The sequence below is a fragment of the Castanea sativa genome, chromosome 1, assembly GCF_040712315.1.
Source record: "Castanea sativa cultivar Marrone di Chiusa Pesio chromosome 1, ASM4071231v1".
In the NCBI taxonomy this organism is placed as follows: domain Eukaryota; kingdom Viridiplantae; phylum Streptophyta; class Magnoliopsida; order Fagales; family Fagaceae; genus Castanea; species Castanea sativa.
Genome location: NC_134013.1, coordinates 90,401,545 through 90,425,436, shown reverse-complemented (window position 1 = coordinate 90,425,436; position 23,892 = coordinate 90,401,545). Strand labels below are relative to the sequence as shown.

At 34.5% G+C, this 23,892-nt stretch overlaps 4 protein-coding genes across 4 annotated transcripts; 3 read left to right on the top strand and 1 right to left on the bottom strand.

The window, feature by feature from the left end:
* Positions 1 to 1,405: 1,405 nt before the first annotated feature.
* LOC142630529 (glycosyltransferase BC10) lies at positions 1,406 to 5,856 on the top strand. Its single transcript, XM_075804551.1, has 2 exons — positions 1,406 to 2,532; positions 4,937 to 5,856. The coding sequence occupies exons 1-2, from the start codon at positions 1,981 to 1,983 to the stop codon at positions 5,576 to 5,578; spliced, it is 1,194 nt and encodes a 397-aa protein (XP_075660666.1). The 5' UTR covers positions 1,406 to 1,980; the 3' UTR covers positions 5,579 to 5,856.
* Positions 5,857 to 9,364: 3,508 nt separating this feature from the next.
* Positions 9,365 to 13,195, bottom strand: LOC142620702 (pentatricopeptide repeat-containing protein At1g10270). Its single transcript, XM_075794029.1, has 2 exons — positions 12,617 to 13,195; positions 9,365 to 11,638 (listed from the first exon to the last, which is right to left on the bottom strand). The coding sequence occupies exons 1-2, from the start codon at positions 13,063 to 13,065 to the stop codon at positions 9,679 to 9,681; spliced, it is 2,409 nt and encodes an 802-aa protein (XP_075650144.1). The 5' UTR covers positions 13,066 to 13,195; the 3' UTR covers positions 9,365 to 9,678.
* Positions 13,196 to 16,177: 2,982 nt separating this feature from the next.
* Positions 16,178 to 16,771, top strand: LOC142637025 (B3 domain-containing protein At2g33720-like). The gene is made up of 2 exons (XM_075811319.1): positions 16,178 to 16,630; positions 16,748 to 16,771. The coding sequence occupies exons 1-2, from the start codon at positions 16,178 to 16,180 to the stop codon at positions 16,769 to 16,771; spliced, it is 477 nt and encodes a 158-aa protein (XP_075667434.1).
* A 2,724-nt stretch (positions 16,772 to 19,495) lies between these two features.
* On the top strand, positions 19,496 to 20,152 carry LOC142637022 (B3 domain-containing protein At2g33720-like). The gene has a single exon (XM_075811313.1). It carries the CDS (start codon positions 19,496 to 19,498, stop codon positions 20,150 to 20,152), a length of 657 nt encoding a protein of 218 aa, XP_075667428.1.
* The last annotated feature ends 3,740 nt before the right edge of the window (positions 20,153 to 23,892 follow it).

Sequence of the window (23,892 nt, the reverse complement as noted above, 5' to 3'; positions counted from 1 at the left end):
TGCTCGTCACCATCACATAACACGCGCATGATACAACCCCAGCTCCCACCTCCCATAGATAGCTTCATCTAACAGTTAGCACCTAGCTTGGTTAAAACTTAAAACCAACGGTCCAATACTGTTTATATTATATCCACTTTTTGTAAATATAAAAACTATACATTATACTATATGTCTCCTCCACTCCACCTTCCAAGAAAAAAAAAAGAAAAAGAAGAAAGAATGAAAACCAACTGACCAACTAATAGAATACAAACCAATCAGCTAATACTAAAAAAAAAAAAAAAAAAAAAAAAGAAGCTAATACTATATTGGATGTTTCATCCAAAAAACATTAAATCTCCTAATTAGTAAAGAAAGAGTATATCGATTGGTAAAACTTAAATACAATGTGATTGTCGCAGTCATACAAAACATTAAATTTCCTAATTAGATACAAACTCATGATTGCATTATAATGAATTGTCCTTTTTTTTTTAGAATACCAAGTATTTTAACGTGCACACACAGTGTCTCAAAAAAAAAAAAAAAACACACACACACACACATAAAGAAAAATAGGAGAAGGTTTTAAAGAAACTAACAGTGGTGTATATCCAAAAAGGCCTAACTCTTAGATACACAACACATACTTTAAATCTTTATAACTCACATTCATTTCCTCTTTTGTGTGTATTAAAATACTAAGTATTCTCAAATGAATTCTCCTTAAACATGATAACACTCTTTGTTACCATATTATATCCAAGTTTAACACTCTTTGTTACTATATTATGTATAAGTTTTACCCTATTGTATTATATCTATAAAAATATAGTATATCATAATAATTATATATTATTATATACCTGCCTATATAAAAACTCAATTTAACACCCTTTTCCGTCCCAAATTGTTAGTCATTTTATTTTATTTTGTAATATCTCAATATGTAGTTCTCTTCAAAAAGTCAATAAACAAATTGTGCCATGAGTATTAAATAATAGTTCCAATTAATAAGTGTCCCAAAATTCTCACTGCATCTTACTTTAATAGATCAATCATCTTACCGTGCGCTCAGTTTTTATATATTAAATATAAAATAAAACTTATTTATATTAACATGTTCGATTTTCTTATAAATAGAATCACAAACTGCATCGTACCATCCGTACATACATTAATAGGTGCAATTTTTGCACATCCATTGCGATTAGTGGTGTGGTTCTACGAAACCACATTTTGCTATTAGTTTAGGTGCGGTCGAAGCGGTTATTTTTATTTTATTTTTTTAACATACTTGCGAGCCTCTTATTTTTCAGTTATTAAAAATAACAAAAAAACCAAAGAAACCAAAAAATAACCATATTTGTGTCATGGACAGTAGTTTTAGCAAAGATCCTATGAGATGTGTGTTGTTGTGTAACACTGGTCGGTGATTCTGGTTCTTTGCTTTTCGTGTTTACCACATCTTGCACTCGCACTTTGCTTTTGCTCTCTGTTCTTTCGCTTTCTCTTTCCAAATCTCCCACTTTGTTTTCTATCAAACACCACACACGCTTCATTCAACATCGTCAACTACCCCACTTCTCTCTCTCTCTCTCTCTCCCTCCGAATAATTCGAAACGCCTTTTTTCTATCAAACTACCCCCCCAACGAAACGTTTCGTTCCTCATTTCCTTCTCACCTCTCCACCTCCTCCCCTCTCCTCTTCATCACCACTCTTTTTGCGTTTCGACTGTCACTCTTGATCTAAAACTAACCCCACCTCCCTCGAAACGTTTCGTCCTTCATTCTCACCTCCCCCCAACTTTTTCCACAACCCTGGTTTTTCCAATTCTCTCACAGATCCCATTTTCCCATTTCTTCAAAATCAATTCCCATCTCTCTCATAAATTTCCCACCTTTGAAATTCAATCTTTTTTTTTCCCCAAGATTTCAAATTCAAATTCAAGAAAAAAAAAAAAAAAAAAAAAACTCAATGATTTGATTGAATCAGCAATGGCTCGTTGTTACAACAAAGACGAAACAACAACAACAACGACAACGACAACAACAACAACAGAGAAAAACTTCACGTGTTTACACAAACTAGTACAAATCCTCTCGTTCCTCGTAGTTTTCGTGGCCGGAATCGTGATCGGACTAGCGACAACCTCGAACATAAACCGCCACTTCATCAACAACCGCCAATCCTTCTCTTCTTCCTTCGTGCCTGTCCATAAATCATGCGACAATGTTAACGAGGAGTGTTTTTGTGGGAGCTTGAAGGGGTATCTGAGGACCAAAAACGTGAGCCATTCGATGTCGGATGAGGAGTTGCTGTGGAGAGCTTCCTTGATGCCCAAGAAAGAGGAGTACCCTTACAAGAGAGTCCCTAAAGTGGCCTTCATGTACTTGACTAGAGGCCCTTTACCCATGTTGCCTTTGTGGGAGAAGTTCTTTAATGGACAGGATCCAGACTTGTTCTCCATTTATGTTCATGCTCCTCCCGGGTTCTACCTCAATGTGTCTATGGATTCGCCTTTTTATCATCGGGAAATCCCCAGCCAGGTGTGTAGTTTGGTACTTGGGCTTTGTTTTGTTGTTATTGTTTATGTTATGTTGTGTTGTTTTTATGTTAGTTGAGGTGTTATTGTAATGTGGGTTGGTTTAGTTTGATGTAGAAGTTGGTGAGTAATGAGATTGCTGGAATTTGAAGTTGCTTTAGGTATGGGAAATCTATATGGTGGAAGTAGAAAACATGACACTTGTCTATGTATTTCTTATAGGATCATAAGAGCTTTTGCAAGTAAAAAATTGGGGGAAAAAGAAAGTGTCACCGGATGTCTTGCGATAAAATCGATTTAGAGAGTTCATGAGATTGGAATTGATTGGGGGCCATAAAAGCAGGACAAGTTTTGATGTGGTTTTATGGTGTAATATGAAGCCTATATTGAATTGTTGCTTATAAAAAAGTCATCTTTTACTGCTATTTGTTGGTCATAAAGCTTGACAAAGGATGAATGAAATAGTAGGGTGGGTGAGGGGGGGGGGGCTATGCAAAGTACTAAAATTTAATTTTCTAAGACTGAGGATTAACAGTTAGCAATGGGTCATTTTTGAACGAAATAGGATGCCTCCAACTGCTTCTGGTATGTGGGGATGGCCAATTATTGATATCGAAAGCTGAAGTTGGACATCTGATTGTGAAGTATTATGTGGTGGTTGAGTTTCCTTCAATCCTGTAAAAAATGTTTCTATACAGTTGCTAAGTGCATTGGAGAAACCTTAAGTGTGGTAGATAATAATGGTAGGGATTTGGAATAGAAAGTTAAACTTCCAAGGAAATGACATGCTGAGTGGACAATCACGGTAGAAGTGCTTGGCTGGAGATTGAAACTGAGTGTGTTGCTGAAACCAGAAGATTTGTGACAATAAATTGAAGGGCACTGATTTGCATAATTTAGACATCGACAAAGAATGCCAATGCCATCCTTGTGGAGAAGATTTAGAGCAAATTGAATTGTACAAATATGGAGGAGAAGATTTAGAGCAAATTGAATTGTACAAATATGGAGAAGTCATTTTTCAAATCAACATATATATTAAGGTTCAAGGCAGCATCAGCACAAACTGATGTTACTATATGTCAGAGTCCAGGCAGAGTGTTGGACTACCCATGCAAGCTTTAATAAAAAGTATACTAGGTGATCACTTGGACTAAAAACTGTCATTATCTAGATACCATTTGATACCTAGGAATGAAGGTATGCGGCAAGTTGTTTGGGAGCATTGGTGACAGCATGATTTTAATGTAGCATGAACTAGGGGTGCAAAAAAAAGCTGGTGTCCCATTTTGACCGACCAATATTTATGGTGTTCAGACAAGTTTTATTCCGTGTATATGGTGTTCATACTAGTAGATCACCATTTACCACCACCACTCATGGCATCCAGACCACGAAGAAGAAGAAAAAGAAGGGATGGGCAACATGTGGCAAACATTGGGTCAAATACTTTGTGGATATGACAAGAAATGTTCATTTCCTGCAGTAAAGGATTTAAATTGTAAAGAGCAAAGATTTCATGAGAGCCTCAGTCTTCACTTAGCTTTCCATTGGACATTCCTTTATATGATACTACTTTGGAAGTCCTTTTTAGATCACTAGGGTTTAAGTTAGCAAAGACTACCAAAAGATTTGAAATTATCTACATTCTACTCTGTGTGTGTGTGTGTATCGTTATGCGTAGGACTTTACATTTTATTGAGATGCAAATTATCTAGGAATGGCTATTGTTGCTTCATTTGTAGACGCTCTTCCTTGCAACCTCTCTCTCTCTCTCTCTCTCTCACACACACACACACACACACTTTTCTTAAACACATAATATGCATGAGTTTTTTATGCACTATTGGAATCATGGATAGTAATAGAAGAAGCCCCTTTGTGTTGTTACAAATTAACCTGTAACATGCATTTTTTATCTAATACTTTTGCTTTGGAATTACAGAACTCAATGGTTTCTTGTAATAGTTCAAAAGAAAGGTCCTTTTGCCAAAATTCATGACAACTGTATGATACATATTTATCTATGCATCATAAAACCGTTGATAGGCAGAAGTTTCAGAACTTGTTTTGTCATCTGTAAAATAAATTGTACGCAGTTTTAATAAATTTTGTGCCTTCTGAGTGAAAACTTAGAAGTGATGTCTTCCTATTTTCTCTAGGCAGAAGCATCTCTCTCTGAGAAATACACCCACACCCACACCCACACACAGGAAATTTGAATTTTTTCTATTGCGTAATGAGATAATATATAAGGCCTCTTGTATTTTTATTTTTGTTTTTTCATATCAGTAAAAAGCAGTTTCCAGATTATTCTCTAATGCAATTTAGAATTTACCTTTACTTTAAAAATTAAATATTTAATTGCATGTATTATCCACATGAACCGTTTCTTTTTTCTTCTTCAGAGTGTTTCATGGGGATCCGTGAAACTGTCTGATGCTGAGAGGCGCCTTCTAGCCAATGCTCTGCTTGACTTTTCAAATGAGCGATTTGTACTTCTTTCTGAGAGCTGCATCCCAGTCTATAACTTCCGAAAAGTTTACAAATATCTCACTGATTCTACCTACAGTTTTGTTGAATCATATGATGACCCCTCCCGATATGGACGTGGCCGCTACAGCCGCCATATGCTTCCTTATATAAAGCTCTATCATTGGCGGAAAGGGTCTCAGTGGTTTGAAGTTAACCGTGAACTAGCTGTTTATATAGTTGGTGACACCCAGTACTACAACCTATTCAGGAAATATTGCACGCCTGCTTGCTACCCAGATGAACATTACATTCCAACTTACCTGAACATGTTCCATGGTTCACAGAATTCAAATCGGACTGTGACTTGGGTTGACTGGTCGCTGGGAGGTCCACACCCGGCACTGTATGGAGAAGCTAATATTACCAAGGATTTTATCCAGTCTATAAGGAATAACCACACACTTTGTCAATATAATTCTGAGATGACATCTGTTTGTTACCTCTTTGCCCGGAAGTTTGCTCCAAGTGCACTGGGGCCTTTGCTCGACCTTAGCTCAACAGTAATGGAATTTTGAAATTTTTGATTCAGCAGAGATGAGATTCTTTTAGAAATTTTGACTTTTTTTTTTTTACATTTTGTTATAGGACATTTTTCTTAGTTTGCCAATTGTAGTACTGTTTGGCTCATTGATTTTTATTCTGGTACAGATGTACAGGTAGTTTTGTTAGAGAAATTGGGTTCTCTACCATTGAGAGATTACTGTTGCACATATTTTGAGAGGAGAATTATCAGGTCCATTTTGGAAAGAACGCATTAATTTTACAAATTAATGTTAGCATTTATTTATTTTTTGTTCATGTTTATTGGGCATGAAATTACTTCTGTTATTTAATTACTAATTATAGGGGAAATTTGTTAGGTGTTAAGGGTATGGTACTCTTATCTGAAGTCCAAACTAGCATTAAGTGCTCGAACCTCATGATGTTGAGAGAAGTGGCTTTCAAGTTTATTTTATGCTTTCCATTTCAACTTTGCTTGCGCCTCTAGTCCACTCTATCTTTTATTCTTTGTAGAGGTGGCAACTGGCAAGTAGGCTGGTCGGTTTGGGTGGGCAAAACATATAGGTTGGGCTAAAAGGCCCCACTTGACCATCACGAAAGCTGACCATTTTCCCTTTTCTTTTTTCTATTTTTTTAATGGGCTACAAGAAAGCTGACCATTTCTTTTTTCTTTTTCTTTTTCTTCTTTTTTTTTTGGTTAGAGGGAAGTTGCATAACAAAGCTAACTAGCCAAAACAGAGGACATAGCTGAAGAAAGCCTATGAAAGAACAAAATAGAAGCATCAAAGCTTAAAATATTAGAGAGATCAGCAAAGGGGGTTTCTCAAAACAAAAAAAAAAAAAAAAAAAAAAAAAAAAAAGAAGCATCAAAGCTTTAAAAATTGGAGAGAGCATCAAAGAGGGAGGGGGGGGGGGGGGGGGGTTGCGGGAGGGGGGTGGCTTAAAAAATTAGTCTTCCTGTTAAGCACAGCCCCTTTTTGCTAGAACAAAAGATTACATTAGATAGTATGAACATTGCTTGTTTCCTTGAAAAAAATGAGAAATTATTCAATGACTGAGTAATGTCTAGTAGTCCTCTCACCCAATATAAAATGTCACAATTTAATCTTATGTGCTTTTCTCCGGTCATGACAAATGTTACTAGAGAGAGGCATTGCAATGCATTGCAACACATCACAAACTATGATGAGAATGTCGAGGATTTAAAGTGAGAAAAGTTGTAGTAACTCAAATTGTTTGGATTTCATTAGATTGTATGAGCGTGTAGTTATTTTTTGCACAAACATTTGTTGAGTCACATGTCGGACATGTGCTTGGTTGAACATGTTCATGAATCATTACGATAAGCTTTAATTGTAACTTCATTTTTTTTTTTTTTTTTGAGGTGTAGTACGAATGTGACTAGCACTTTTCTTGGGTTGTAACAGTCATTGACCGACCATCGACTTTTTTCAAAATAACATTTTTTACTTAAACCATTTGCTTTCCCACTTAATTTCACTTAACTCCAAATATGAGGCACTACCAAATGACTCAAAAAAAAACAAAAACAAAAAAAATCCCTACAAGCCAAGCAATAGAATTTTTTGGAGCACATTAGGATCACACACGCACATATTTACTTAAACCATTGCTTTTCCACTTATTATATTTGAGGCTTCTAAGGATTTTCTTTTTAATGATTCATACGCATAATATTTTTAGGGTTGCAACTAAACACAAAAAAAGAGTCAATTTTCTTCCACTTCCTAAAACAAGTCATTTTTTAAAAAGTATTTTCCATCGAAACAACCAAAGCATTAATATTAATGAGACGTCAATTTTATTTTCAATCTTTATGGAGATATTAATTTTGAACAAAGACCATGAATAAGATTTATGCAGTAGGACAAACTCAAGCACTACAATGGAGGATTCGAATATAATAGCAAAATTGGAGAGAGAGAAAAAGAGAGTATTGGAAAGGAAACAGTACTTGACTATTTTTCCCTCCCTACTGGCAGCATACTGCTACTAACATCAGAACAAATATAACCACCTCAAACAAAGTTCAACGACAATGAACAAAGTTACCAAGGCAGTCAAAATCATGTTTTAATTTAGCACATTCTGCATCAAAAGATCAAACATCAAAACAAATTGACTTCAGGGTTCAGACAAACATGCACACACGTTGAAATTGGGTATAAGCAAAATATCCTCTTCAATGCAGATTTATTGCAATCAAGAATAATGTATCCAAAATTACACAAGCTTTATGGGATGCATTGCAATTATTAGTGGAAACTCATGTCTACAAAATTGCACAAGCTTTATGGGATGCATTACAGTTATTTATGGGATGCATTACAAAAGTTTCCTGCATAATCTTTACATAAACCTATATGCATGGATCCAAAGCAAAAACCTAAGTGAATCTAATGAACTAACCTGACATAAAAAGAATCCTAACAAACCTAGATTATCCCAAAACAAACCACTGACAGTAGGGCATGATAAAAACTAGCATGCAGATGACTCCAAAAAATGCTCCTATTCGTAACACTATGCCTAAAAGAGAAAAGAGTCCAAATCTTCTGTCTCACTTTTCCTGCTCCATTCTATACTCCACCAATAAAAACTTGCCACGTGTTCACCTAATTAATTAAATACTACTATTAATTAATAACAGTAGCATTAATAAGTCAATGATGATAATATTTAATTAATTAGGTGAACACGTGGCAAGTTTTTATTGGTGGAGTATAGAGTGGAGTAGGAAAAGTGGAACAGAAGATTTGGACAGAAGTTACACTCATCTCAGACGTCTATGATTTAGCGTCCACACCTCATGAAAGACTTGTACGAAAACCACACAATAAATACAAACACACACGACTGCTCTTCAAAGTGGTGAGAAGTGTCACACCCCCCCCCCCCCCCCCCCCCCCCCAAAACCCCCTCTTTTTTTGATAAAATATTTATCCACTGCTACTACTTTTTTTTTGTCCTAGGGTGCACAAATATATTATTTAATTAAAGAAACATAATTATAATGTATCAAAGCATTTTTTTTTCTTTCTTGATTGTTTCCTCACATTTGTGGTGTGCAACACACACACACACAACACCACCTTCATGCAAAAACTGTAAATTTATAAATCTACATAAAGGAAAACCACCTTGTAAAACCACAAAATAAAATATCAAGTTGATGGTGGGCATGAAAAGCACTTTGATTTTACAATCATAGGCATGGGGTCCATAGCGCATGGAAATTTTCTAGAAACTGTGTACTTATTCAAGACAAATGCAGCATCTATATTGTTAAACCAACAGTCACTTCAGACAAGTTTTTTTTTTTGATAGGTAATCAAAAATTTATTGCATAAAAAAAGGACATCATGTTCACAATGGTGAACACTCTAAACTTAAAACGGATACAATTTATAAAAGTCTTTCGTTAAGCTAACATTATAAATCTTCGTGTATCCTTAACACAGTACCACCTTATCAAAACTCAGACTGAGACCTACAAGTAAAAGGTTAGCAAATTCAATAGTAGATATGAGTTCTTTTTAATTTGTTTCTCACTCTTATGTCACCTCCAAGTTGCTTTTGGACCTCTATTATTTTGAACTTATATTGCAGGTAAAGAACCTGCATAATCATACACAATCTAAAACACCATGCAACCTAAGTAATATATTATATATAATCAATGCTATGTGGCTTCTTTGTAAGCTACTTTTCCAAAAATATCTGCATAGGATGTGCCCTCTAGATTCTTCACATATTGTAAGTTTCTAACACAAGCAATATGAGCATCAAGATTATTTAGATTAAAAATGTCTTGAATAAATATGTATATCTCTGAATACAAAAATAATTGGCTCATCATATCAGCTAACACATTGAGGGACTCGATAGTCACAACAGATCCGTATAATATTAAGACACCCCTATCAAAAACTACGTCATTATTATACTCAAGTGAAACTAACCAATACAGAGACTTGTAGCACAAAGAGACACTCAGCGTATAAGAATGAGGTAGCACTCTCCTTGCCCAATTCAAAATCAGAACAACAGAGAACCAGCATCTCTATCAATGACCTGGCATCAAAGAATCAAACTAACCCGTCGCTACCTGTTCCGTTGTTTGAGGAAGTGCTGAGGGTGAGTTATGTGATTCATTTGTTTGAGATCCTGGGGGTGGGTGCTGCAGCCCTTCTGTTTGAGATGGGCCAGATGGTGGGTGATGGAATCCTGTCATTGGAGGGGTTCCCGATGGTGGTTGCGGTGGTCTGGCCATTTGAGCAGGTCCAGATTGCGTGTGCTGCTGCCATGACATTTGAGGGGATCCAGATGATGGGTAATGTGGTCCAGCAATTTGAGGGGATCCAGATGGTGGGTACTGTGGTCCAGACATTTGAGAGGGTCCGGATGGTGGGTGCTGCTGCCATCCCATTTGTGTGGGCCCTGATGGTGTCTGCTGGGGTCCCGTCATTTGAGACTGTGGGTTGATTCCCGATGGTGGTTGTGGTGGTCTGGCAATTTGAGCGAGTCCAGATGGTGTGTGCTGCTGCCATGCCACTTGAGGGGATCCAGACGGTGGGTAATGTGGTCCGGCGATTTGAGGGGATCCAGATGGTGGGTACTGTGGTCCGGACATTTGAGAGGGTCCAGATGGTGGGTACTGCTGCCAACCCATTTGTGTGGGCCCTGATGGTGTCTGCTGGGGTCTGGCCATTTGAGGGTATCCAGATGGTGGGTATTGTGGCCTTGCCATTTGAGGGGGTCCTGATGGTGGGTGAGAAGGTCCTGCCATTCGAGGAGGTGGTCTTGATGGCATGTGTGCATATCCCCACCTATTCATACCCAACAGTCTTTCAATCTCTTCACCCCGACCAGCTTTTGTAAATGCCTCATTTACAGTTTCCTGCAATGCAGGAGTAACACCAACACCATACCTCATCACCTCGCCCATTAGATCCCAGCTCCTGTCCAATGCACCTTCATTGCAAAGTCCCTTAATCACAACCTCATAACAAGTAGGGTCTGGTTTAGGTTCTTTTTCTCCCATTTTAGACAAAATCTGGGCACAGTCTGCTGCCTTGCCATTCTTGATCAATTCATCAAACACCCTATTACCAAAACTAGCAACCACCCTCAAACCAGCATCCACCATTTTGTTCAACACCTTCAATGCATCATCAATCCTGTTTGCTTTCAAAAATGCATCAATCAAAGTCCTATGAGTTGTGACATCAGGGGACAATGACTTTGAGGATAATTCTGTAAACATCATCTCTGCCTCTGATAACATCTCATTCTCACAAAACCGAGCAATGATATTATTATAACCTGCAACATCCATTTGAAAAGCCTTTGAATTTGATTTTGTCCCAACTTTCTTAAATGTGGGAATTACCTCCTCAAACTTGCCAAGCTTAAAACATTCATTAACCATTATGTTAAATGTTTCTGAGTTCACTGCTTGGAAAGTTGGCGGGGTGTGATTATCCAACATTGAATCAAACAATGCCAAAGCTTCCTTTTTCTTCCCGTGCTTAAGCAATACCTCCAAAAGAACATTGCAAGTCGCAGGCACCATCTTAAACTGGCGATCAAGCAAGGACTTATATGACTCCATCGCCTCCTTATCTTTCCCCTGATTAAAAAACCAGTTCATAAATGTCGCATTCACAACCCCATCATACACCAGACACCGCTCCTTCAGCTCATCAAAAAGCTCATTAGCCTTCTCCAAATTTTCCAAATCTAGAAACCCCTTGATCAAATTGTTATAAACCAATGAGTCTGCACCGTGCCCCTTATTCAACATTTCCCTCAAGAGATCCACCGCCTCTTGAATCCGCCCTGCATCAATCAATCCTTTTGTCAAATGCCGGTATGTAACCGACGATGGACTAAATGGTGCACTCGCAATAATATGGCGATACACTTCCAACCCCTGATCAACCCTCCCCTCATCACAATGAGTATTAATCAAATTATTATAAGATACAACATTGGGAACAATATTGGATTGGTTGAAGAAGAAGTGGAAGAGGGCAACAGCATCATTGTACCTGTATAAATCATATCATCAGAAACAAAACAGTGTTTCAAATTTCCATAAAACTAATTGGGTTATTAAATAAAACTTAAGAATCGGCTAGTAGAAAACAGATGTAATTGAATCTAAAACAGTGACTCGTTTGGCAATATGCTGGATTGGTTAAACAAGAATTAGAAGAGAAAAATAGCATCAAAAACCAAACTTTTTCTAAGTTCCAACATTAGGGCGTTCCATTAAAATCTACAAAGAACCAAATTTGGGTCTTTCATCAAAATCTACAATCAGAGCATGTGTGCACACACACTCAATCTGTACCTTATCTAATCAAGCTATAGAAAGAAATGATCTTGGATCTTTTGATAACATCTACAATGAACAAGCATGTATGCCCTCTCTCTCTCTCTCTCTCTCTCTCTCTTGCACGTGCACACACACACACACTCACTGTACCGTATCCTAGGAAGCACGAACATGAGTATAGTACAACACGGTGGCACAGAAATTTTTCTAAAAATTATAACATAACATGGCAGGTACAACACCTGCACGACACGGGTACGGTACCCTAAATGAAGTGTCTATGCTTCCTAGACCATATCTAATCAAGATACTGTAAGAAACAATCCTGGTCTTTTTGTTAAAATCTATAATCAGAGTGCACGTGTACACACACACACTCTCTCCCTCACACAAAAACTCCAAACTTTAAAATTTACAGTATCCAATTAAGAAACAATCATGGGTCTTTTGTTAGAATCTACAATCAATGTTCACTCTCTCTCTCTCTCTCTCACACACACACACATTTACCTTAATTAACCAAGCTATTCTAACAAACCAATATTGGGTATTTCGAAAAACATCAAAGTGAACGATATAGTAATCAGCTGAAAAAACCCAGAAGAGCCAGTGGCAGAATCATAAAAACACGAAAACGCGGAGGGCAAAAAGGGAAGAAGAAACTAAAAAAAAAGGAGTAAACTTCAACCTCTTAGCGCGGTACATGGCGGCGATGATAGCATTGCAAGTGAAGACAGTAGGCCTCGTATTCGAAAACACAGAGTGTCTCGCCACCGCCGAAGCAGCATCGAGGTCACCGGCTCTGATCAGAGACTGCACCCTGTTGTGGAGGTTGAGCCTGGGACCCACAAGAGCTGAGGTGGAGTCCGGAAGACGAGGAGCGTTCGGGTCTCGCTGCGGTGGCGGTTGGGAGGGGTCACGGCGGAGTGCATGGAGAGGAGGCTCGATGCGGAGGCGGCGCTTGCGACGGCGTCGTTCGGCTGCGGCTTCTTCGGCGGAGGAGAAGGCGAAGCCACGGCGGGTGGGTTGGTTGGTTTGGAGGAGGAGGTGGAGTGGGGTTAGAGTTTGGGAGGTGGTGGTGATGGTGGTGGTGGAGGGGCGGCGAAGAGAGCGGAGGAGGAGACGATAGAGAGACATGGTGGTCTCTGTGTGTGTGAAGCAGAGAGAAATGAAATGTGGGCTTAAACCCTAGGAGACAGGGAGATGGGAGGTTTGGGACTTGGGACAACAACGAAACAAATAGACTTTGAAGTGAACTGGCTGAAGTGAACGCTCATGATTATTTTTTTCCTCTTTCTTTGGTTTTGTTTAACAAAAAAAAATATTATATAGATAATCATATAGTAAGGTCACAATTTACACCTAAGTCCAATAGTAAAAAAAGTATAAGTTAAAAGAGCTTAATACAATAAGTTTGTAGAGAGTGGGTTCTAAATCTAATTGCTTATGGGCTTCGTTAATAATGATAATGACTCAAGATCACAAAACAATATTAATGGACAAGTTTATATGATGAAAAACTGTCCCCTCGAACTTAAGCTGAGTAGATAGTTCCTATACTTCTTTCTTCTTAAATGAAGATTACAAAAATATCCAGTCTACAGTGTTTTCTTTTTTTCTTTCTTTTTCAATCTCCCCTTCTGAATGTCTTCTCCTTCTTTTATATCATCTTTCTTTTTTCCTACATCCTTCACATATATATCAGATTACTAGTTTGGATACTTGTCCCATCAAGTTGTTGGTTTTCACATAAAAAAAATTATTTAAATAAAAAAATCAAAAGTTTTGAGACTAAGTTTAGGACTTGAATATCCAAATCTTGATAGACTTGAATTATATATAATAATAAAAAAGTAGTAGTAGTAGTAATAAGACAGAACTCTTTTAACTTAAGTTAATATAAATTGATTAGTGTGTTATATAATTCTATCAAAATAGTCCGTTGAATTTGGGTTTAGAGTTTACACTCTTTTTCAATGAAAATATAGAAGAGTACCAAGATTATGGCTTCTCCAATGTTTGGTAGACAATTTTTAGTTATTTTGATGGTTAACAACTTAACACACACACGCACACACACATATATATCTTATTGAAAATATAATGAAAACATTGATGGTTAATACATATATATTTCAGGAACCAAGAGTAATATTCTTTTTAGGATTTGAAGCATTCGCTTCAACTAGTAAGGTTTTGTTAATGTCACTTTGTCTTGAATCTTCAAGGTGGCTGTGTATAGAGCTGTAAGTACGTAATTTTTTTTTTATTTTTTATGATTATATATATATATATAGGTATATATAATTTTTATTTTATTTTATTTCAGGCTGGTTGATAAAGCAAGACTTAGAGGAGTGATGCTTCTTTGAATAATTAGGTTTCAATTTTACTATTATTGCATGTGTTGCAAATCTATATTTAAATAGAAATATTTATTTATATTGATCTAAACTAAATTAATCTATTTTTCATTATGTAAATTAATGTTTCAAATATTTCATATAAAGGATAGGAAACTATAAGACTGGAATTCTAATATACAATCAAAGAGGAAAAGAAAAAGAATAGTTTACATATTTATACACAATAGTTTTTCCGTGCATCGCACAAGTTAGCGACTAGTATATTATATAATAAAGTTGGGTAAAAGTTAGGCTTAGAAGCTATGGATACACCAAGTGGCTTCACCAAATTGCTAAATTTTTTTTAAAATTATATATATATATATATATATATATATATATATATATATATATTTTGTTGTGCCAAGTGGCTCCACCAAATTACAATAAGTTTTTAGGTAAAAACAAAAAGGTTTTGATCTTATCAACTTCTTTGGATAAAGTAACAATTAGTGTTGGTATTAGCTTCTTCTTCTTCTTTTTTAATTTTATAAAGCAACAATTTTACTCTTAGCTTATGTTAGTATTTTTTTTTTGGATAAAGTAAAAAAAAACTAATATGTAATTAATGTAAACTTCTTGATTACGTAAACTCCTGTTTTTTCTTTCTTTTTTTTCATATCAAGTTATCAACTTCTTCACAACTTGCCTTCTAAAAAAAAAAAAAATCTTCATACTCCTATTATATAAAACAATTTTTTAAATAGTTTATAAGAAGTAATTTTTTAAAATTATTATAAACTTACATACTAATTCATCTAATAAAGCATCTGTAGCAAAAGAAAAGGCTAAAAAAAAAAAAAAAAAAAAACACGAACCAACTTACATAGTATAGAGTAGGATTGTAAGAAAAAACCATTTAGACCTCATTGGACCAAAAATCTTGTCTTGGTTCTAGTTTTCAAGGGATTCGATTAGTTTTGGTCCAACACTTTAAGAAAACAAAATCCAAGTTTTAGTCCAAGTTGACATGTTTAAAGCCACATTAATTGATAAGGTTTTGCTGAGGCCGAAACAATATATCCACAATCATTCAGCCCATCACTAATGGTCCACCATTGAACTTAGGCCACGGCCCGGGCCCGGCCCACAATACTCCCAACCCAGTCTCTTCTTACACTTGTTGGCGTTGAGTTCGGTGTAAAACTCACAAAAAATACGTAATTAGCTGTTGAGAAAACAAGGTTTGAGGTTGCGTTTTCTATAGCAATTCAGACTGGGACTACTTTCTCAAAACACAGATTTAACCCTCCGTTTGTTTCGATAAAAAACTTAGTGTAAAGATAGTTTTTCATATTTTCTATTATTTGGTAGCATAAAAAAAAGATGAATAAAAAAAAATTATCTTTGATCAACATAAAAAATGATTTATTTTTAGAGATTGTTTTCCATTAAATTTTTTTGGAAAGTAACTATATCTAACATAAGCTAAATAAGAAAAGTTATGAGATTATTTTTCAATTCATTTAAAGTTGCTACCAAATATTAAAAAATGAGATAATTTTATAAAAAATACTTTCTAAAAAATGACACATTTTTTAAAAATTGTTATGGCTGAAACAAACATAAGTAAAAATAAATTGAGTCCAACGAGGTTTAGAAATTCTAAATTGAGTGATCTTTGTTTTCTGTTCATCTTTCATTCATTCATTGGTTCTTTTCTCCAAACCCAAGACCGCACGACCACTAGCAGAAGAAGAAGCTAGCAGCCATGATACCCATCACTCAGAATCTACTGCCAAACTCGGGAAAACCAGAACACTCAAACGCTTTCTTGTGAGTTTCACACCGAACTCAACGCCAACAAGTGCAACGAAGAAGACGAAGAAGAAGAAGAAGAAGCCATGATACCTGACGACGATGACGGCACTCAGAATCTGCTACAAACTCTCGAAAACCAAAACACCCAAACGCTTTCTTGTGCGTTTCACGCCGAACAAGAACAAAAAGAGGTTTCGACTGCACTGACTTTGTTTGATAAATCATGGGTTTCTTTCAATAATATGACTACGCTGAGCGCTGTTTCTCCCTGGAAAATCATGAAGACGCTCACGAAGAGTGATATTGGTAGTTCGAGCCGACTCTTGCTTCATCAAAGTCTTGTCCACGCCCATATTATGGCATTCTTTAGTGCAGACTCGGTTAAGAAGATCGAGAGTAACGGATTGAGTGTAACAGTTTTTGATCGAGATTCAAAGTCCGATTATGAGTTGGTTTTCAAGAAGTGGCCTTCATCTAAGAGCTATGTTTTGCATGGAAAGTGGCACGAGGATTTTGTGGCTAGGAGGAAATTGAAGGTAGGAGATATCATTGGGCTTTATTGGGATCCATGCCATTCAAAGTTCAATTTTTGTGTTCTGCAAACGGCACATTAATTAGATGTATTAACTAATATGCTCTTTCATACTTTTTAGGTTTACGTGATCTTTTACATGTGAATTAATCTTGAATATTTTGATACAAATAAGAAATTAAAATTATTTTACTATTTAGTTTATTTTTATTATAATATTATGAGTTTTATTGTACTTTTTAATACTATTTATGAGTTTTACTGTACTATTTCAATTAATTTTTAATACTTTCAGTAATAAGTTTTTTGTTTCAGCAAAATAAGCCGTATCCAAAAAAACCTTAAATTTATATTTTCTTTCCTTAACTTTTAGACAATTTTTTGTTATTCCTATTGTAATATACATTGTTAACAGAATATATCTTTTGTTTTGTTTTTGGTTTTTTTAACACTAGTTTTTTTAAGCAATTAATCTTGTATATATTGTGGTTTGTTCAAGTTTTAGTCTTTGGAATAATCATAATTGTTGGCTTGATCAAATTTGATAAGCATTCTTTTCATACTTGTTAGGGTGCCCCTGTTCATCTATTTTTGCTTTCTTGTTCTGTATGTATTAATGTATTATGAATATTAATTTTGTCTTCAGCAGTGGTGTACGCCTCAGTCGTCAAAAGTGAAACATTGTTTAAGAACCTTATCAAAATCCAAGTATATTTTATAAGAGAACTTTTGGGCATATTGGCCTCTTGGTACAAACATGTCTTAGAGAATCAACAGAAAAATTCAATTGTTGAACATAATAAATAATTTCCTTTGAAGTATCTATCCAAAGTCCAAACCGATATAGTGTTGGGGTATTATTAATGCGATTTATATTAAACATGTCTTTTGTAAATTTTCTATTATTAAGTAGATTATAAATAATAAACATGTCTTTTGTAAATTTTATATTATTAAGTGGATTATAAATATTTAAGATAGTAATTGGTATTTAGATTGTGGACTATGGAGTGTGGAGTGATTTATCATTATCTTTTCTTTTTCTTTTTTTGTACGGAACTTTACTTTCAAGAAATCAAATACTGGGTATTTTTTCACTTCTTTTTGTAAATTTTATATTATTAAGTGGATTATAAATATTTATGATAATAATTAGTATTTAGAGTGTGGATTGTTGAGTGATTTTTTTTCTTTTTTTCTGGTACTTCACTTTCAAGAAATCAAGTATTGTGTAATTTTTACCACTTTTTTATTTTATTTTATAAATTTTATATTATTAAGTGGATTATAAATATTTAAGATAGTAATTAGTATTTAGATTGTGGACTATGGATTGATTTATTTTTTTCTTTTTTCTTTTTGTACTTTACTTTCAAAAAATCAAGTACTGGGTAATTTTTTCACTTTTTTTTTTCTTTTGTAAATTATATATTTTTAAGTGTATTACAAATATTTAAGATAGTAATTAGTATTTGGACTGTAGACTGTGGAGTGATTTATCTTTATCTTTTTTTTTCTTTTTCTTTTTGTATGGTATTTTACTTTCAAGAAATCGAATACTAGGTTTTTTTTCTTTTGTAATTTTTTTTCATTTATTCATTTCTAGCAACTATATTTTTCAAATTCTCAACCACTATATTTTTTAAATCTCCCAAGGTTATCATTTTTGGTAACCTATTTCTAAATGCTCAACATCATGTTTTGTTATGAAACAAATAGAAATATTTTATCCAATTCCATTATTGCAGTCATACAAAGAAGACAAAGAGTTGAAAGCACAAATGAGTTGAAGCAAGGGGATGATCATAATCAACAAGGTTTGTTATTCAGTATCATTATTTTTGTGTGTTTTCAGTTTTAAACCATATAATTTAATTACTTTCTGCAAACTCTTATTTTGCACGCATGTATTTAGTCATTCCTCCAAATTATTATTATATTTCAATCATTTCACCTTATCATATTTTTTCGGAAATTGTTAAATTTTTTAGTACTATGATTTACACCATCTATCACAAATATAACAACAATATCAACAAAACCTTATGCTCTATTTGGTTGTAAGATAGAAAAGTGGAAGGATGAAAATTGGTGAGATAAAAATAGAATATACTATATTTAGTTTTCCTTCATATGTATTTGGCTAGGAGAATGAAAAAATAAATAAATTGTAAACTCTTTTATTTAGTTGAGAAGAAAAATTAAAGGATAGAATATGTTATTTATATAAATTTACTTTCATGCTCCTATAACATAAAACAATTTTTTAAATAGTTTATAAGAAATTAATTTTTAAAAATTATTATAAACTTACATACTAATACAACTAGTAAAACATCTAGCAAAAGAAAAGGCTAAAAAAAAAAAAACCTGTCGTTCAATATTTAAAAAAAAAAAAAAAAAAAAAAAAAAAAAAAACCAACCAACTTACATAGTATATGGTAGGTTTTCAAGGGATTCGGTTAGTCTTGGTCTTAACACTTCGAAAAAAACAAAATCCAAGTTTTAGTTTTCAGTTGGTCCACCATAGAACTTAGGCCACGGCCCTGGCCCAGCCCACAATACTCCCAACCCAGTGTCTTCTTGCCCCAAAACGGCACCGTACTACGCTACAAAGAAGGTTGAGGTTGCGTTTTCCTTAGCAATTCGGACTGGACTACTTTCTCAAACCGAGTCCGACGAGGTTTAGAAATACTATATGTTTCTATATATACAATCTTTCCCTTCTTTTCTTTTTTCTCAGTACCTCTTTGTTTTCTGTTTTCAGATTTTCTTCTATCTCCATCGTCTTTCATTCATTCTTTGGTTTTTTCTCTAAACCCAAAAACCACACTACCACTAGCAGAAGAAGAAGAAGAAGCTAGCAGCCATGATACCCATCACTCAGAATCTGCTGCAAACTCTGGAAAACCAGAACACTCAGAATTATTCCACCGACTTAACTCTCCATTGTGAGCTTCACACCAAACTCAATGCTTGCAACGAAGAAGAAGAAGAAGAAGCCATGATAACTGACGACGACGGCACTCAGAATCTGCTACAAACTATCGAAAGCCAAACGCTTTCTTCTGAGTTTCACGCCAAACAAGAACAAAAAGAGGTTTCGACTGCACTGACTTTGTTTGATAAATCATGGGTTTCTTCCAATAATAATATGACTACGCTGAGCGCTGTTTCTCCCTGGAAAATCATGAAGACGCTCACGAAGAGTGATATTGGTAGTTCGAGCCGGCTCTTGCTGCATCAAAGTCTTGTCCACGCCCATATTATGGCATTCTTTAGTGCAGACTCGGTTAAGAAGATCGAGAGTAACGGATTGAGTGTGACAGTTTTTGATCGAGATTCAAAGTCCGATTACGAGTTGGTTTTCAAGAAGTGGCCTTCGTCTAAGAGCTATGTTTTCAATGGAAAGTGGCACGAGGATTTTGTGGCTAGGAGGAAACTGAAGGTAGGAGATATCATTGGGCTTTACTGGGATCAATGCCATTCAAAGTTCAATTTTTGTGTTCTGCAAACGGCACGTTAGATGTATTAATTACTAGTCTGCTCTTTCATACTTTTTAGGCTTACGTGATGTGAATTAATCTTGTTAGGAAAAAAAACATATTAGATTCATCTTTTCTTTCCTTAACTATTGGACGATTTTTTGTTATTCCTATTGTAATATACATTGTTAACTGATAATATCTTTAGTTTTGTTTTTGTTTTTTTAACACTAGTTTTTTTTTTATTCAATTAGGTTGTGTTTGGATATCGCTTATTTTGCTGAAAATTGAAAACTGAGAACTAAAAATACTGTAGCAAATTAATTTTTAAATGTGTGAATAGTGTCGTGAAACCTATTTTTAATGAAAATTTTGCTAAAAAAAGAGGTTTGTAGATCCCGTGAATAGTGCATAAGACCTACTGGGAGTACATTGGATTTATTGAAACGCGGTTCTCAAAAAAAAAAAAAAAAAAAACGCAGACGTAAGGTCAACACTATCCAAACGAGTACTTAATCTTGTATATATTGTGGTTTGGTCAAATTTTAATCTTTGGAACAATCATTGTTGTTGGCTTGATCTAAATCAAATTCTATAAGCATTATTTTCTACACTTGTTAGGGTGCCCCTGTTCATCTATCTTTGCCTTCTTGTTCTGCATGTATTAATGTATTATGGATATTAATTCTGTCTTCAGCAGTAGTGTACTCCCAGTCGTCAAAAGTGAAACATTGTTTAAGAACCTTATCAAAATCCAAGTATGTTTTATAAGAGAACCTTTAGGCATATTGGCCTGTTGATACAAACATGTCTTAGAGAATCAACAGAAAAATTCAATAGCTGAACATAATAAATAATTTCCTTTGAAGTATCTATCCAAACAAATATAGATGTCAAAGAGAATTGGGGTACAAAAAGAGACAACTGCAAATTAGATCAAGAGCTTTTAACAAAATTGAAGTGAGACCAATTCCATCAATTCCTTTATTAAAGTCATTTGCTGTAGAAGAAGCTAAGAACTCTGGGTCATATATATATCCAGACAAATTATAGTTTGATTATAGTTTCTTGTGTAAGATATACAATGCCATAATTACAAAAATTAATGTTATGGATTACCTCACTGATTGACGACCATCTACATGATAGCCATTAATTTTTTTTCTGGGTGTAGTTGTATAGATGATTTGTTTGAATCAAATGGATAGTATTACTAGGTAAGTTTGTAAAGCTGAACTCGCCAATAGAAATATTTTGTAAGTTAAAGAAATCAAATAATAATTTCAAGAGTACTATGCTTATGTGTGTGTTTATATATATATATATATATATATATATGTTCCCATTTGATTAAATCAAAGCAAAGCATGCCTATAATTTTTCTTATGCAAAATGCTCCTTAATTAAATAACTGAGACATTAGGTTAAGCATACCCAAAGATAGCTTATACGATTCTCTCTCAAATTTAAAGATGTGTTAATGATTAATCTTGTGTAGTTTGTTTGTTTGTCTCAATTTTTTAATTATTTTAAAATACATCAAAATTAGTTTTTTTATTTTATTTAAATAAGCTATATTTTAACTTTTTGCCACACAGTCATCCCAAAAACTATATATTTTTTTATCCTTTTATTTATAAAAAGAGTAAAAATAAACTATCGAAAACTATGGATACCCAATACTCACTTAACTTTGAAGTTTGTGAGTTCACCGGTTCAAATATTTGTTTATTTCTTATAATCTCATGAGTTAGTGAGATTTGACCTTTTGTTTGTCAAAAAAATATATGAAATCAGAGTTGTCTAATAATTCCTAAATTCATTTAATCCGTGAGATTCTCCCTTCAAGCCTTTTAGACAACATATAAGTTGCCAGGTCATTTTGTAAGGCAGTAGTAAAATAAATAGTACTTCTATGATTCTATCATTTTCCATTAAAGCATTATATTCAGTTCGTTCTGTTATCTTCCATGTATGAGTATGAAGATGGACTTGATCTAGGAGATGAATGCTACTATATAAATCTTAGAAAGAAGCCACCATGCCATAGTTTATCCCACTAATTGGTAACCCACATCTTAACATTTTTAACCTCCAAGCAAGTAAAATGGCTGATCATGCAATTTAAATACTTAATATTGGATTATAATCTTAATATCAGACTAAAGACAGGGAAAAGGGGATTCTTGGAGAACTTTATTTTGGTGTTTTGATTAGCATAAGCTAGAATCAAAACCTAACATCAACAGCTAAGAAGCATGAATTACCCGCCTATAAAACAGGTTGCAGCCACCAAGGCAAGAGAAAAAAGACACTGAAATTGAGGGGAAAAAATATTTACTTTGCATTAGAAAAAATTATCAACAACCTTTACAAAAAAATGTTCCAAGTGTCAGGGATCTCCCATGTTGTAAGGGAAAATTATTTTCTATAACTTTTTGCTAAATAAATAAATACAAAAAACCTGGCCAGGGCAAAATCTATGTGATACAAAAGCCGGCTATACTGCATCACAAGCTCCTTGTGTAAGACCAAAAAAAGAGTATAAGACATCAGCTGTTTCTTTTGCATTGCGGCAAAATTGTATGCATGGTAATCTGTATAACTTCTATGGCTTTGTATTAGAACGGGTGTCAACCTTGCACTTTGCGTGGATGAAGGTTCTCTATAAATCAAATCAATGGGTACTTTGGTTCACTGATCATTGATATGGATCAATCCAACAACTGTCCTCCTTTGATGCATTAGCCCACCTTTTCTCGAAGATCCGCATTTCAGCATAGGATTGCCACCTGACCTGAATAAAATCATCACTCACTAATTACTTTTTCGATAATTGGTTTGGGTGAAATACAATGGAAGATGTACATTCTCAGCCCATACAAACACCAACATAGAGGAGAAGGTGTCTAATTTATCATATACGCATTTTTCCTCTCACAGCGAGTGGATCACATATAGTTATAAGACCCACACACTGCGAGATGGACAATGCACAAGATAATTATTTCACATAGATAGAGAACTTTGCAGAATTGACATATTAGCAACCACTATCACAGGAATATTATTAAGGCTTACTTGAGATCTAGGATCAGCTGTATTGGAATCAGATGGGGCCTACAAAATTTAAAAGAAAACGCATTATACATCAGTGAAGAATCTAGTACAACTCAATCTAAGCTTTAGAAAAATGTACCAGTGCTTACGAGTTTGAGTTTTCTTTTAAAATTGGAGCCAGGGAATCAGTGCTTACCTACATGAATAAACAGGTTGTTGAAAGTGAGAGATAACCCAAACATTCAACATAAATACCACAGACCGAGACAAGAAACTATTAAGACAACCACTCATATAAGTATTTCTAAGCAACTAAGTCCCAAAATAGTGCCATATAAAAATTAGGAAGATGTCCTGCCTTATTGCCACCAAGTGTGGGAAGACCCAAATGAACTATGTACTCAGAGTCAACAACACCAAGATTTTTCATTGGATCCAAAAAAAAAAGTCTAAACATCAAAAAGACACCGAAGAGATTTGAAAAATGAAGTGCGGAGTGATTTATCTTTATCTTTTTTTTTTTTTTTTTTGTATAATACTTTACTTTCAAAAAATTAAGTACTGGGTATTTTTTTTCTTTTGTTAATTTTATATTATTAAGTGGATTACAAATATTTAAGATAGTAATTAGTATTTAAAGTGTGGACTTTGAAGTGATTTATTTTTATCACTTTTTTTTGTATTGTACTTTACTTTCAAAAAATCAAGTATTGTGTAATTT